The sequence below is a fragment of the Lepidochelys kempii genome, chromosome 14, assembly GCF_965140285.1.
Source record: "Lepidochelys kempii isolate rLepKem1 chromosome 14, rLepKem1.hap1, whole genome shotgun sequence".
Taxonomy (NCBI): Eukaryota; Metazoa; Chordata; order Testudines; family Cheloniidae; genus Lepidochelys; species Lepidochelys kempii.
In genome coordinates this window covers 23,597,881-23,614,845 of record NC_136393.1, presented here as the reverse complement: position 1 = coordinate 23,614,845, position 16,965 = coordinate 23,597,881, and the positions used below count along the sequence as shown (strand labels likewise).

Here is a 16,965-nt window from a genome sequence, read left to right as displayed (position 1 = left end):
TCTCCACCACCAGCATTTGCTCCTGTTTATGCCAATATTCCAGTAAATACTCACTGCTCGAGCAAGCACACTTATGTTTGACTCAATCTACTTCAGATAAGAGATTAAAACAAAAATACTGCTGTTGGCCAAGCAGAGCATCCCTCAAGCAAGGCTCCCTTCTGAACTCAGGCCTTCAGTCCACCCCTATGAAACTGCAGTATCATCTTGATCCCAGCTCTTCTCTCCAAACTGAAAGAAGTTAGATGCTGATGCAATTTCAAGAATTAGCAGGTGGCTCCTAAAATCTTGATAGCACAGTCCAGTTGTGACAGTCTATGGTTAGGGCCCTACCAAATTCACGTTCCAGTCTGGTCAATTTCACAGTCCTAGGCTTTTAAAAAAATGTAAATTTCATGATTTTCACCTATCTGAAATTTTAGGTGTTGTAACTGTAGGGGTCCTGACCCAAAAAGGACTTGGGGGGAGGGGGGGGTCACAAGGTTACTGGGGGAGCGGTGCTGCTACCCTTACTTCTGCACTGCTGCTGGTGGCAGTGCTGCCTTCAGAGTTGAGCAGCTGAAGAGTGGCAGCTGCTGACTGGGAGCCCAGCTCTGAAGGCAGAGCCGCTGCCAGCAGCAGCACATAAGTAAGGATGGCTTGGTATGGTATTGCCACCCTTACTTCTGTATGCAGCAGCCTAGAGCTGGGTCCTCAGTCAGCAGCCACCTCGCTCTGAAGGCGGCAGCACAAAAGTAAAGGTGGCAATACTGTGACCCCCTTAAAATAACCTTGTGACCCCCCCCCCCCCCGCAACTCCTTTTTGGGTCAGGACTCCCAGTTTGAGAAATGCTGCTCTCCTCTGTGAAATCTATATAGTAGTGGATAAAAGTAAACAAAAGTCCAGATTTCACAGCGGGAGACCAGATTTCATGGTCAGACACTCATTTTTCATGGCTGTGAATTTGGTAAGGCCCTAGCTATAGTATTATGGTCACCACTTATAAAATTTATCATACTCTTGTAAATCAAGTATGCCTTGTGAAATATCATTTGAAAACTCAAATCTGCTGAATATTATTGTCCTGGTAAAATGTGTGTAGCAACACGGTCGGAGAAGTTATTATACTATGTATCACTACTTAGAACACGTGTGTCTCAACTTTGTGTCTGAAAAACTGGTTTAGACCTGCTCCAAAGACACAGTAGCACCCCAACCAGTATTAAAGAGCAATCACCAGCTTATGCAGCCATTTTTCACCAATAGGAAGGTGTAAACAAAATTTACATTGCATCACAGGAACATTTTAAACCTTATGTCCACAACAGACTATGCGTCACCATGACTCAGCAAGGATGTTTCTAGCGTAAGAATTACGTTGTAAAGAGGGAGCAAGACAGCTGACTTCACCTCTTCTCCTTCCATCTCTCTGCTCATGACATCAAACACCTGAAGGACTCTGAACTGTGGGGTGGGGCAGCCCCTGACTGAAAGGAAATCCAGCCTGTGAACTAGTACAACTTGTGGTAAAAGATACTTGCTTTAAATCTTATTAGCTTGTTAAAGTTTAGGAATTAGCTTGCATTTTTATCTTTTTATTTCTTTTGTAACCAATTCTAACTTTTATGCCTTATCACTCAGATTCACTTAAAAATCTATCTTTCTGTAGTTATAAGCTTATTTTGTTGTTTTATGTAATCCAGTGTGTGTTCAGACTGAAGTGTTTGGGAAACTCCACCTGAGACAGCAAGGTTGGTGCATAAATCATTTTCCTTTGTTGAAATGATGGACTTACTATGAGCTTCAACTATCCAGGAGAGTACTGTGCAGTACAAAGACACGCATTTCAGGGGTCCAGGCTGGGACTAAGAATTTGCAGGTGTCACCCCATACACAATTCATGAGTGGCTGGGAGAGCATTTATTTATTTAGCTGGGAGTAATTTTAGATGCTAGTTCCTGTGTATGAGCAGGACCGGAGTGGTGGCTGTTCACAGCAAAGCAGTGTAAAAAGCACCCCAGGCTAGAGAGTTAAGGGGACACCACTGTTCAACAGTCCAGGCTGTACCCTGGGAATATCACACCAGTTTTAGAGTCAGCATCAATGGTTAGGTTAGATTACTAAATGAAGACAAGAAAGCACCTTTTTTGGATGTAGCTTAAGCACAGCTATAGCAACTACATACAAATTACATATGATTTCATTTAATAATTGGGTTTACATAGGGAAGTGTTATTTCTAATTTAGTGTACAAATTAGAGTGTTTCACATCACTGCAACATTAAAACAGGAAAGTGACAGGTTCTCAGCTTTATCCTCATAAGCAGCTCATATCTATATTTGCTGTCTGAGTACTCACACTTGGGTTTGCTTTGACATGTAAGTGATACTGTGGACAGACAATACATAAACTAAGCATTTAGTTACCTCAAACTTGTCTACGCTCAGTTTTATTTCATCCTAATAATCTAATTAATTTTAGTTATAAGCTCTACACCAACATTCCACATGAAGATGGACTACAAGCCGTCAGGAACAGTATCCCCGATAATGTCATGGCAAACCTGGTGGCTGAACTTTGTCCTCACCCATAAATATTTCACATTTGGGGACAATGTGAACCTTCAAATCAGCGGCACTGCTATGGGTACTTGCATGGCCCCACAGTATGTCAACATTTTTATGGATGACTTAGAACAATGCTTCCTCAGCTCTCGTCCCCTAATGCCCCTACTCTACTTGTGCTACATTGATGACATCTTCATCATCTGGACCCATGGAAAAGAAGCCCTTGAGGAATTCCACCATGATTTCAACAATTTCTATTCCACCACCAACCTCAGCCTGGACCAGTCCACACAAGAGATCCACTTCCTGGACACTATGGTGCTAATAAGCGATGGTCACACAAACACCACCCTATACCGGAAGCCTACTGACTGCTATTCCTACCTACATGCCTCCAGCTTTCATCCAGACCACACCATCCATTGTCTACAGCCAAGCTCTGCAATACAACTGCATTTGCTCCAACCCCTCAGACAGAGACAAACACCTACAAGATCTCTATCAAGCATTCTTACAACCACAATACCCACCTGCTGAAGTGAAGAAACAGACTGACAGAGCCAGAAGAGTACCCAGAAGTCACCTACTACAGGACAGGCCCAACAAAGAAAACAACAGAATGCCACTAGCCATCACCTTCAGCCCCCAACTAAAACCTCTCCAACGCATCATCAAGGATCTACAACCTATCCTGAAAGGCAATCCTCACTCTCACAGATCTTGGGAGACAGGCCAGTCCTTGCTTACAGACAGCCCCCGCAACCTGAAGCAAATACTCACCAGCAACCACATACCACACAACAAAAACACTAACCCAGGAACCTATCCTTGCAACAAAGCCCATTGTCAACTGTGTCCACATATCTATTCAGGGGACACCATCATAGGGCCTAATCACATCAGCCACACTATCAGAGGCTCCTTCACCTACACATCTACCAATGTGATATATGCCATCATGTGCCAGCAATGCCCCTCTGCCATGTACATTGGTCAAACTGGACAGTCTCTACGTAAAAGAATAAATGGACACAAATCAGACGTCAAGAATTATAACATTCAAAAACCAGTCGGAGAACACTTCAATCTCTCTGGTCACTCGATTACAGAAGTGGCAATACTTCAACAAAAAAAACTTCAAAAACAGACTCCAACGAGAGACTGCTGTATTGGAATTAATTTGCAAACTGGATACAATTAATTTAGGCTTGAATAGAGACTGGGAGTAGATGGGTCATTACACAAAGTAAAACTATTTCCCCATGTTTATCCCCCCCACCCCCACTGTTCCCCAGACGTTCTTGTCAACTGCTGGAAATGGCCCACCTTGATTATCACTACAAAAGGTTCCCCCTCCCCCCCGCTGGTAATAGCTCACCTTAAGCGATCATTCTGGTTACAGTGTATATGGTAACACCCATTGTTTCATGTTCTCTATGTATATAAATCTCCCCACTGTATTTTCCACTGAATGCATCCAATGAAGTGAGCTGTAGCTCACAAAAGCTTATGCTCAAATAAAATGTTAGTCTCTAAGGTGCCACAAGTACTCCTTTTCTTTAAGCTAATGTGAGGCATTCCAAAAGTAAGTTTCACTGAGCTCCTATTTTTCTTAAGGGTCTTTCTTTCACTAAAAACATCACTAGTGTTCAGTATAGACAGTTTATAAATGAATATAAGTAAATAGTGTGAGTTAGCCACTAGATAAATCTACATCTTAGCAATGGCTTGACTGAGGAAAAAAAACTCCTCTTTAAGCATTCATATTAACTGGGTAAACGATCTGTCCTATAGCTAACCTACTCTATGTACACCAGAGAACTTGGAGATTGAATTTAATTCTTTGGAACAAATGTTTACCGTACTAAGTCAAATATTTAGGCAGATGTTACCATTTCTTTTAAGACAAAGAACCTAGCTGTAGATGTTGATGATACTCTGACTCAGCAAGCAACTATGTAATTGATTTGCCAAGTGAAGAGATATGGCAAGGAGCCACTCTTACTGTACTGCCACAGACCTTCATTCAACATTGACCCTGATGTTTTATTTCCTCAAGAGGCGTCAATAGCTTTGCAATTTCTAATTCCAGAGTAAGATGGTGATAAGTTAGATGTTTCATTTTCTATTTCCAAGCCATTGAGAAGAGAACTTTATCTTATTGGTTTATTTTAAGCACAGAATACATTCTTTCCTGGCTCACTAAGTTGATACAAAAAAAGAAATTATGCATTCCCATCACTTTCCAACTATATTATTTAAAGATATGATAACCTCTTATTATCTTCTTAAATGTACAGTTAGCCAAGTTAAAGCAAGTTCTGCTCATTCATGTACTATATTAAACAATGGCAATTTGTTGAGGTTAGATTATAAAAATTTTCAAGTCAGTTCAAACTAGCCAATTGATGCTGTTCACTTGTCAGTTAAGCACGTCCAAGGCAAATGCTTTAACTAGATAGTATGAGCTAAACACCAAGATGGCCATTTGCCATTCTATCTTTAAGTGGTCCTTAGTTATAGCTAGCTAATGCTTGCAGCAGTATTTTAATTATTGTATACAAATTTAAAAAAATTTACACAAAAATTTCTTTGTACTACGGTAGCACTTGGGACACTAACCAATACATAATGTCCCTGTCCCAAGCATTCTGTACTCAGACAGGAAAGAGTTTACGCTTTAGGTTATCAAAATCCAATCCAAAGTCTATACTCACCACCTCCTCCTTTTCATTTTTTTAACAAATGAAGCAGTCAATTCGGTCTAAATTAGCAACCATATTAATTTCCCATAGAGGAGAATTTAATGGCCAATACTTACATAGATGAGTCCAGAGTAGTATCGGTCCTTCAAATTATGCAATACAGATGCTTCATTTAAGCAGGTTAATTCCGCCATATCTTCCACTTTAGAGAACTTGGGGGGATTCATCTTCTGAATATCATCTTTGTTGACCATTGCTTTCTTTCCATTCTCTGCCAGTTCAACCAACACTTCATCTCCTCTTTCCTCCTTGATGCTGGCTGCCTCAAAGCCATGGCGCTCTGAAGGAATCCATACTAGTTTTTTAGCAGTCCAGTCAGCCTGGGTAGCAGGGTTGTAGATTACAGCCCTATCCACAAAGAGATACCTCTCTGGATCTTCCTGTCCAGACCTCTGCGCCATTGTAAACAGAGGTGTCCACTAGCATTCGCCTTGTTAGATGGAGAAAAAGGTAGGTCAGTCACTGGTACGGTATACAGTTTGCGATCACTTCATAGCTGAACCATTTAACACATAAAAAGTGGCTAATCGGCATATTAAGTTGGATACCTACTAGGGATGCTACCTCTATAAAGAATCCTGATGCTACTTATTAAGTTGGTAGTTTAAACAAGGTCATACCCGGTCTAAAAGTACTGCTGTATACAAAGTTAAAAATCACATTCAAATACAGAGCAGTAGAGGGACACTCATTTATATAGAATGGGAATAGTGCAGAGATCTTTTACTGTACATACCAACACTGCAAAGCAAGGATGATGATACTACCTAGTTGTTGTATAATATTTTTCACCAGTAGACCTGAAAACACTTTACATTCTTTAATGTATTTGTCTCCACAACACCCCTATGATGTACACTGCTGTGCAAAAACAAGAGTACAGTATAAAGGAAACACCAGATTTAATATAGGTTTGCCAGGAAGTACTGTAAAGAGTACTGAAATAGTAGTCAAAAGAAAGCACCCCTTTATTTGTTCTGTGCAGTGCATAGCTGGTTCTCATTAAGTCATCCAAACAAAACTGGCAGTGAGATCAAATAAGTTAGACTAAAAATACTGATTACAAAGAGAATTTTCCTTAAGAGATAAGAATTTTATATGTTTTGGATTTTTACACATCATATAGCCATGGCTTGTATTCTTTCTGAAAGCAGATCAGATTTATCATGGCTTTACTTTCCATCAATTCCAGCTGCAAACAGTAGGTGCTATTATGTTTTAAATGTTTCCAATAAACACCTTGTATCATAAAATCTGTGTAAGTATCAAATGTAATAAAAATTTAATCAATTTCTTAATCAATTCTCATACAATTAAGACAAAATACCAAAATGTCTCAAATATTTCATTTGTACCCATCTCTCATCCATTAGACTAGTAAATGTGACCAACAGCCGCAAGGACAGTTGCATCTATTTGCTTAAGAACTCCCAAAATGTACAGTTTGGTTATCTTTAAGCACTTGAGAGCAGTGAGGTTGGGCCTAACGGCTTTTCCCTATCCTTTTTTTAAGGGAAAAAAAAAAAAAAAAAAAAAGAGAGAAATCTGAATTCTCACTATATACTAAGCATTTGGGTCACTATATATCTTGTTTTATTCATCAGAACTATTTAATAGTAAATTTAGAACCGTTTTCCAAACATTTAGAGCATTAATCCATTTTGAAATCTGCAGTTTGGCAATCTAAAAATTTGCAAAATCATGTGTTTGAAGCTTACTATAGTATGCGGTCACATGGAAGTCTTGCAACTCATCCATCCTCAAGTGAGCATTCAATTAAGTACTTAAGTACAATACTAATGTCTACATCTACAGCATGTCAGTTTGATAAATTGTTCAACACAACTAATGCAAAGTAAGCATGAGGTCATTCAATCCACCAGAGGGCTGTGAAGCAATCTGCTTCATTTACTACAGAATGGCTTAATTCTGCATCATCAGATCAAGAACTGACTACATCAACAGTTGCATTTATTGGAAGAAGTTTCTGGGAGAAAAATCCATGGAGAAGAAAAGAAGAGTTAGAGGTGACCCCAAATGACTGCAGGAGTTCCATCTGATTCTTTACCTCAGCTAGGAATAACAAGTTACTAAACCATTCAGAGTCCTAGTTACTTGCAGAGCCTTCCGTTCAAATCCAGAAAGATATTCATCTTTCTAATTCTAGATTATGACTTGATGCTGCCGATATCTTCGTACTATAAAACCTACCTTCCCTACCTACAGGGTGAGGCAATCTCTCTTGCTGTCAAGAAGTCTGACTGGCAAATTGCCTTCCATAAAAATTTATCATTTATAATCTGAACAAAGTATCAGTTGCACATGCTTGTTTTTTAGTGAAAACTTAAGTGGTTTTGGAACTCTATTACCTAGTCAAATTAATATAAATAAAGATTGTTTATTAGTAAAATTAAGGGCTAGAAGTTGAAGCATTAGATTTACTCCCAAAGAGTATATGTACTAGTTCATACTAAGAATCAAATCAGTGTATTAAATATTAAGAGTACAGACCATTAATGGTCATTTTTCATTTTCTGTCCTCAACACGCAGATGTGACCCACTTACTCAGGACAAGTCCAGGTTGCCACAACAAGGATACCCCTATGGAAGCCAGATATACAGTATTGTGCTTTGCCTTAATGAGGGCTTTTTGCTCGACAGTATTATTTAGGGGGAAGATAAATTAAAATCCACATTCATAATCATCACATTTCACCATGTAGAACTCCAGCTCTCACAGTGAAGATGCTAGTACTTAATCCCACGCATATAACAGTTCTAAACAAAAGGTTAATAACAGAGCAACAAGCACCAGCAGAGGTGGGGAGTGGCATCATTCAGTGCAGCCTTGGCATTTCCAAGGACAGGAATTTGTAAGAATAGCCTCATTTCACTACTTAGAGGTACGTTATTTTTCATAAATATAATGCTAAAGCCAGCAAGAGTTAGTTTTATAGTTCAAGCTACTTCTCTGATTTAAGCTTTAATCAAACAATGGCTTCAGAATGAAGTGATAAGGCAGCAGGCTGCAGTTTTTAAACTAGCCCGGACACTAAAGGACAAAAGAGCAAGCTCTAGACTTGGACCATTTTCTTTGGGGTTGCGGACAAAACACTCCACCCACTCTATGGCCTCGCATGTTCACAGCATTGCATCTTGCCAATCCCTTAGTATTTGGATCCCATTTAACAGCACTAAGGCGCACTGGCCGCTTCCCCCCACCCTCCATCCATACCCCACCCCCAAAAAAGAGAGCGGAACATGATCTAAGACACGCTCAGACCCACTGGTGCATCACAACGCAAGCATCTCGCCCCCACCCCACCCCAAAGGGGCCTCCTCAGACACAAATCAGACCCTGCCACCACCGCAGCCCTCTCCTTTCAGCAGCGACTCCCCCCCCCGCCTCCGGCAGGCTGGCAAGCCACTAGGCAAGGCTGCAGAAGGGAGGAGATGGAGAAAATGGCCACCTTTGTGTGATCGATACAGACAGGAGCCTCAGCGCAGAGGCTCAGGAGGGGGAGCCGGGCGGGTGGGGAGAAGAGACACCCGCACGGGGGTGCAGCCCCCCAGGCAGGGGCCGGCGAAGAGGGCGGCTGTAGCCCAAGGCAGCTCCCCGCCGGCCAAAGCGGGCTGCAACGAGCCGGCAGGGTCTTTGTCTCGCGTGCCACCCCCGCCCCTCGCCCTGCCGCCCCCTCCCCACAGCGAGCCCAGACTCCGCTGCACGCCCGCCCCGCAGGCGGGAAAGAGCCGGGGGGGGGGGGCGCACCCGCCACAGAGCGGGGCGGGAGGGGGGCTGCACGCCCCCCGCACCCACCCTGCGCCAGAGCCGGGGGGGCTGCACACACCCCCGTCCCCTATGCCCCGCGTAGATCGGGGCTGCACCCCGCCTCGCCCACTGGGGGGGCCCACAGACACAAGGGCCGCACCCCCCTCGCCTACCCCGCCAAGCCCCGGACAATGAGGGGGCGGGCGGGTGGGCAGACCGACCCCCCCCGGCCCCGCTAGCGGAAGCCCCCCGGCATGGCCCCTCACCTGCAGACGCTCCGTATCCCCGGAGCCCACGGCTCCTCGACACACTCCCCGCTCTACCCCCTTCTCGGGGCTCCTTTAGCGCCACCGCGCGACCCCCTCCCGCTAACCCCCGGGACAAGGCCCGCCCACCCGCTCTACAGCATCATCCATTGGCTGTCTCTCATGCCCATCAAAGGAAGCACTTACGGCCATTGGCTCACTTCGCAACCCATCTCCGGTCAGGGCCATAGCAACCTCCACAAGCTACCATCCAACACCCGCCTCCTCCCTGGCCCCTCCCCACTGTTCTACCTGCCTATCAAGGCAAAACTCCACACCCAATGGTGGGCTTCGCTCCTATCTGCCACATCGGTGGGCCGCAGAGATCCCACCTAGGCCGCGCCAGCAGGGTAGGGTGCGCTGGTCAGAAAGCTTGAGAGCAGTGTGGGGTGGCACGTGAGAGGGATTGCAATGCCTGAGGCTGGGAACGCTCCTGCTACCTTGGGCTGGGGCAAAGGGCTGAGCGCTGTCTGTCTACGGGGGGGCCATTAGAAAACCCCCATCCCCGCCCCCTGCAGGGAACGGCGTGCAACACCGCGTATCCCCGCCCACTGCAGGGAACATCCCCAATTCCTCCCTGCCCCGCAGGGAACGGCATGCAACACCGCTTATCCCCGCCCTCTGCAGGGAACATCCCCAATTCCTCCCTGCCCCGCAGGGAACGGCATGCAACACCGCGTATCCCCGCCCTCTGCAGGGAACATCCCCAATTCCTCCCTGCCCCGCAGGGAACGGCATGCAACACCGCGTATCCCCGCCCTCTGCAGGGAACATCCCCAATCCCTCCCTGCCCCGCAGGGAACGGCATGCAACACCGCGTATCCCCGCCCTCTGCAGGGAACATCCCCAATTCCTCCCTGCCCCGCAGGGAACGGCATGCAACACCGCTTATCCCCGCCCACTGCAGGGAACATCCCCAATCCCTCCCTGCCCCGCAGGGAACGGCATGCAACACCGCGTATCCCCGCCCTCTGCAGGGAACATCCCCAATTCCTCCCTGCCCCGCAGGGAACGGCATGCAACACCGCTTATCCCCGCCCTCTGCAGGGAACACCCCCAATTCCTCCCTGCCCCGCAGGGAACGGCATGCAACACCGCGTATCCCCGCCCTCTGCAGGGAACACCCCCAATTCCTCCCTGCCCCGCAGGGAACGGCATGCAACACCGCGTATCCCCGCCCTCTGCAGGGAACACCCCCAATTCCTCCCTGCCCCGCAGGGAACGGCATGCAACACCGCTTATCCCCGCCCACTGCAGGGAACATCCCCAATTCCTCCCTGCCCCGCAGGGAACGGCATGCAACACCGCTTATCCCCGCCCTCTGCAGGGAACATCCCCAATCCCTCCCTGCCCCGCAGGGAACGGCGTGCAACACCGCGTATCTCCGCCCACTGCAGGGAACATCCCCAATTCCTCCCTGCCCCGCAGGGAACGGCATGCAACACCGTTAGAGGGAACATCCCCAATCCCTCCCTCCCCCGCAGGGAACTGCATGCAACACCGCTTATCCCCGCACACTGCAGGGAACCGCATGGAACACCCCCATCCCCGCCCCCTGCAGCGAACTGCATGGAACATCCCCTATCCGCACCCCAACGGCGTGGAACATCCCCTATCTCCCCTCACCTCCGCAGGGAATTACATGGAACGTCCCCTCCCCATGTAGGGAACTGCATGCACCACCCCCAATCCCATCCCTGCAGGGAACTGCATGCAACACCCTCCAGCCCCGCCCCCTGCAGGGAACATCTCCCCCCTCCCCTGTCCCTACCCACGGCAGGGAACACCCATCCCCATCCCTATCCCTTCCCTTTGCATGGAACTACATGGAACATCCCCAATCCCTCCCCCCATCCCCTGCAGGGGACTGTATGCAACACCCCCATCCCCACCCCCTTCAGGGAACTGCATGCAATACCCTCTAGCCTCACTCTGTGCAGAGAACTGTATGCCATACCCCCTATCTTCACCCCCCTGCAGGGAGCTGCATGCTATACCCACACTATCCCTGCAATTACCAGCATACTGTTGCTTCCCCACCAAGGAAATGAAAGCAACACCCTCTTCTATCCTCCACGCTGCACAGAACTGCATGCATAAAACCACCATTAGTACATTCATGCACACATCCTGCATGGTAAGTGTGTGCAATGTCCCTGACTTCTCATGTAAATGTATTCAACTTAATCCACTTTGAGACAGAGACCCATTTGTGGTTCACAACTCTGTGTCAGCAACTCTTGTCAGGCCTGACAGACTCACTACACATCATACACTGGTGTCATGATATTTATTTACAAGATTACTTGTAACGTCATTTGAAATGACACACTGGGCATTGCTGTCACTGTGAAAAGTTAAAAAGAACTCGGTAGATAAAATTATGGATACTCTGATATTATGTCCTGGAGACTATAAATAGACAAAGGAGACACAACAGGTATCTTCTATGTAAAGGGGAAAGAAAATATGATGGCAGATGCTCTGTCCAGGCCAGCTCCTGCTGCTTTGTAAGGGGGGTATCATAGCAGGGAGCAGGTTGCAGGAAACAGATCAGTTTGCATTTTAGCAAACACTAGCAGAGAAAGAAACCAGCATGGGACTTCCTTGACCACCAGACTCCATGTCGCCTTCCTTAGAGCTTGAATGAACTTTACTTTGGGTGGTAAGCTTCCACAAAATCCATGTCAAAGGTTCACTGGACTAGAAAAGAGAGGGGCAAATGACCCCAACATACCTTTCATCAAGAGAACAAAGGAATCCAAACATTGCACTTTGTGGGAGATCTAGACAAGAAGGGTGGTCAGCCCTCTTGCTGGAAGGTAGATTGGTAAGAAGACAACCTTGAACAAAGGCCGTAGCTTGTTTTGTTAAGTCAGCCTCTCAGAAGCATTTTTCACTTTTATTTGCTTGTAACCATTTCTAACTCTATTCTTTGTACTTGAACTCACTTAAAATCCTATCTCCTTCTGTTAATAAACTTGTTTTACTTTTACTCTAAACCAACCCAATGATGTGTTTGATTTAAAGTGAATGGTAACTCCAGTTAATGTGGCAAGCTTCTGGGCATCTTTAAAGGAATAAACTAACTATATTATCTCTCTGAATGGTCCAGGAGAGGGCTGGACATTGCAGAGCCAACAGTTTGGGGAAAATTTGGGACTGGGGGACATTGGGGTCACCTTGCCAGGTGTAACCAAGGTTGGTGGATGCCAGAATGAGGCAGTGGTGTGACATGCAGGCTGTTGGAATCAGAATTGCTGAGTCTGAGTTGCTTAGCACACAGACACTCTGTGCATGCTTGTATGCTGCCTGGACATGTCCAGCCCAGAGATGTACAGCAGCAGAACATTTTGAGGCACTCAGCATTACTGGGCAGGACCCCTCTCTGGTCTGTATTGCACCCCAAAATGTGATACCCTTCCCCATTAAGGTGCATGAAACCTCCACCACCTCAATGCATGTATATGTTTGTACCTCTCCAACACTATTTAACTCAACATGCATCCTGCATTGCAGCTGCTCAAATATTCTGTCCATGTTGGAAAATCTGGGTACCATTTGGCCTTCTGCAGTAGAGATCTGGATTGGGGAGGAAGTATTTATTTTACAGATTGATATCACCTTTATTCTGCAGGTTGCAATAGATTCATAGCCAGAAAGCACCATTGTGATCATCTAGTCCAGTGGTTCTCAAACTTCTGTACTGGTGACCCCTTTCACATAACAAGCCTCTGAGTTTATAAGCGACTCCCCCTTATAAATTAAAAATACTTTCTTATATATTTAATACCATTATAAATGCTGGCTGCAAATCAGGGTTTGGGGTGGAGGCTGGCAGCTCGCGACCCCCCATGTAATGACCTTGTGACCCCCTGAGGAGTCCTGATCCCCAGTTTGAGAACCACTGATCTAGTCTGACCTCCTGCATAATGCAGGCCATAGAACTTTACCAAAATAATTCCTTTTGAATTACAGCATAAATATTAGAAAAACACTGACAATTGACTTAAAATTGCCAATGTATGTTCCCTGCTCTGTTTTACCCGCATTCTGCCATATATTTCATGTTACAGCAGTCTTGGATGATGACCCAGCACATGTTGTTCATTTTAAGAACACTTTCACTGCAGATTTGACAAAACACAAAGAAGGTACCAATGTGAGATTTCTAAAGATAGCTATAGCACTCGATCCAAGGTTTAAGAATCTCAAGTGCCTTCCAAAATCTGAGAGGGATGGGGTAAGGAGCATGCTTTCAGAAGTCTTAAAAGAGCAACACTCCAATATGGAAACTACAGAACCCGCATCACCAAAAAAGAAAATCAGCCTTCCGCTGGTGGCATCTGTCTCAGACAATGAACATGAACATGCGTCGGTCCACACTGGTTTGGATTGTTATCAAGCAGAATCCATCATCACCATGGACACATGTCCCCTGGAATGGTAGTTGAAGCATGAAGGGACATATGAATCTTTAGTGCAACTGGCATGTAAATATCTTGTGATGCCAGCTACAACAGTACCATGACAACACCTGTTCTCACTTTCAGGTGACATTGTAAACAAGAAGCGGGCAGCATTATCTCTTGCAAATGTAAACAAACTTGTTTGTCCTAGCGATTGGCTGAACAAGCTGTAGGACTGAGTAGACTTGCAGGCTCTAAAGTTTTACATTGTTTTATTTTTGAATGCAGGTTTTTTTAACATAATTCTACACTTGTAAGTTCAACTTTCTTGATAAAGAGATTGCACTACAGTACTTGTATTAGGTGAATTTAAAAATACTATTTCTTTTGTTTTTTTATAGTGCAAATACTTGCAATCAAAAATAAACAGAAAGTGAGAACTGTACACTTTGTATTCTGTGTTGTAATTGAAATTAATATATTTGAAAATGTAGAAAACATCCAAAATATTTAAATAAATGATATTGTATTATTGTTTAACAGTGCAATTAATCGTGTAATTAATCACAGTTATTTTTTTAATCACACAATTAATCACGATTAATTTTTGTAATCACTTGACTGCCCTAATTTTAAATTTATGAGTAGCCCCACTGTCATTATTGAGACTACTCATGTGCTTAAGGCTAAGCATGTGCTTAAGTGTTTGCAGGATCAGGGCCTAGATTTGTAAATAAATATTAATTAATCTTAAACCAGTGTTTGAAATCTCCAAAGCAGTTCAGGAGATTTAGGCACAAATTTTACATTAATTTTTAATGTAGAGGGATTTTTTTCATGAATTTCCTCTAAGGGCAGATGTGTAGCTAAATCACTTGCACAGCTTGGGACAACTCTGTAAAATCCAAACAGCTGAAAGTGAGAAAAGTCATAATTAAGGTTCCACAAACATGCTTTATTTTGTCCCATATCCCTACCCAGCTATCACCTTTAAGCCAAAAACTCCTCACCCCTGATTACTCCACCATGGGCTTGAGACAGTTCCCTCCCATCTTCTCACATACTACATCAGAGGTGGGCAAACTACGGCCCGCAGGCCACATCCAGCCCACAGGACCGTCCTGCCCATCCTTTTTGCTCCTGGCTGGGGAGACTAGCCCCCTGCCCCTCCTGTGCTGTCCCCCCTCCCACGCAGTTTCAGTTTGCTGCGTCACGAGCACTTTGGCTGTGGCCAGGGCCGGATTAACCTTTTGTGGGCCCGGCACCAAACATATTTGTAGTCCCCCATGGAGGCAATGGAGCCTGGTGCATAGGGGTTGGTCCCTGGAGCAAGGGACCAGCCAGAGGCAATGGGGCATGGCATGGCGGAGAGGCCCCACTCAGCCCAGTCAGTGCGAGGGCACTATTTACAAACCAGCAGTTGCCAGACGCACAATGGCTCGCCTGGCCCTGTGCTGCCAGCATGCTCCATACCCTCGGGGGTGGGCCCATGCCATGCCACAGAGCCCCCCGCCCAACATCGGAACACCTCCCCGATTCCCTATGGCCAAAGCCCCCCAGGACCTTTTTTGCCCAGCGCGCCCCCAGACCCTGCCACAAATGCACAGCGCCCTGTACAGCACCACAACTGCCCAGCACCCCACACAGAACCCCCACTCCCTAGTGCCCCAACACACAGAGAACTTCCCCTCCCCGTCACAGCCCAACACCCACCCCCCAAGGCCCTCCAGAGACCCACTCCCCTATGGGCCTGCAATTCGTCAAGACTGGCCAGGCTTCTGCATCAGCCCCAGGCGGCTCAGCTCCAGGGAGACAGGTGGGACCCCACAGGTGGTGGGAAGCAGAGACTGCCTGGAGCCGGAGGGGCACTGCGGTCCGGCCAGGAGGCAGAGAGAGGCCAGGGGGTGGAGAGGAGCCGCTGGCGGGCAGGCCGAGCGGAGCAAGTGGTGGGCAGGGTAGGGGGGAGCTGGTGGGGTCTCAGGGCATAGTGCAAGCAAAGCAGGCTGGGGACCCTTCTGAGCATGGACCCAGCTCCATGGCACTACTTGCGCCATTGTAAACCCAGCACTGCCTGCGGCTCCTGCCGGGCAGCACGACGGTGGAGTGGCTGGCTCCGGCTGGGCGGTGGGGCTGCAAGCTCCTGCTGCTCTGAGCGGCATGGTAAGGCGGCGGAGAGCTGGGGCGACGGGGCGGGTTGGATAAGGGGCAGGGGGTCCGGGGGGGGGCTGTCAGGGGACAGGGAGCAGGGGGCGGTTGGATGGGGCGGAGGTTCTGGGGGGACGGCAGTCAGGGGATGGGGAGCAGGGGGGGTTGGATAGGGTCCTGGGGGGTGGTTAGGGGTAGGGGTATGGATAGGGGTCAGGGCAGTCAGGGGTCAGGGAGCAGGGGGAGTTGGATAGGCGTGGGAGTCCCAGGGGGCCTGTCAGGGGGTGGGAGTGTGGATAGGGTTTGGGGCAGTCAGGGGACAGGGAGCGGGGGGGTTGGATGAGTCGAGGGTTCTGAGGGGGGCAGTCAGGAGATGGGAAGTGGGAGGGGGCGGATAGGGGGTAGGGGCCAGGCTGTTTGGGGAGGCACAGCTGGCCCTCCATAAGTTTTGCAAACCTGATGTGGCCCTCAGGCCAAAAAGTTTGCCCACCCCTGCTCTACATACTCATCTGAGAATCTCCACCCACCCAGCACATCTGAGCCAGTCCTCCTCCAGAATGTAAGTTAGCCTCTGCCTGCCTGCCTGCCTGTGAGAAAATAGCAAGACTCAGGGCTAGCCTAAACTAGAAGCTCTACACTAGCGCAGCTGCACTGATGCAGTTGTGCCGCTGTAGCGCACACTGGATGAAGACACTCTCTCCCATCAGCAAAATAAAACCACCTCCCCGAGAGACAGTAGCTATGTGAGCTGGAGAAGCTCTCTCACGGACATAGCACTGTCCACACCAGCACTTAGGTCGGTGTAACTTACGTCGCTCAGGGATGTGGCTTATTCACCTCCCTAAGCAACATAAGTTATACTGACGTAACGGGTAGTGTAGACAAGCCCTGGGTGAAAAGGACCATCCTAGTGCTTTACTTGACCCATTTATTACTCTAACAATGAGTAACATTGAGAGTCACAATGTAAAACTAAATGTGTAAACTGTCAAGAATTTCTATTAACACAAAAAGAAAGGGGTC

At 46.8% G+C, this 16,965-nt stretch overlaps 1 protein-coding gene across 3 annotated transcripts in view; it reads right to left on the bottom strand.

The window, feature by feature from the left end:
* MYH10 (myosin heavy chain 10) overlaps nucleotides 1-9,445 on the bottom strand; it is a 144,736-nt gene extending 135,291 nt beyond the window's left edge. For all 3 annotated transcript variants that reach the window (XM_073310850.2, XM_073310851.2, XM_073310852.2), the window contains exons 1-2: nucleotides 9,350-9,445; nucleotides 5,370-5,743 (exon numbers count right to left, since the gene is read on the bottom strand). In XM_073310850.2, coding sequence (XP_073166951.1) covers nucleotides 5,370-5,714 — 345 coding nt within the window. In that variant the 5' untranslated portion in view covers nucleotides 5,715-5,743; nucleotides 9,350-9,445. The remainder of the gene's footprint in view (nucleotides 1-5,369; nucleotides 5,744-9,349) is intronic.
* Nucleotides 9,446-16,965: the final 7,520 nt, after the last annotated feature.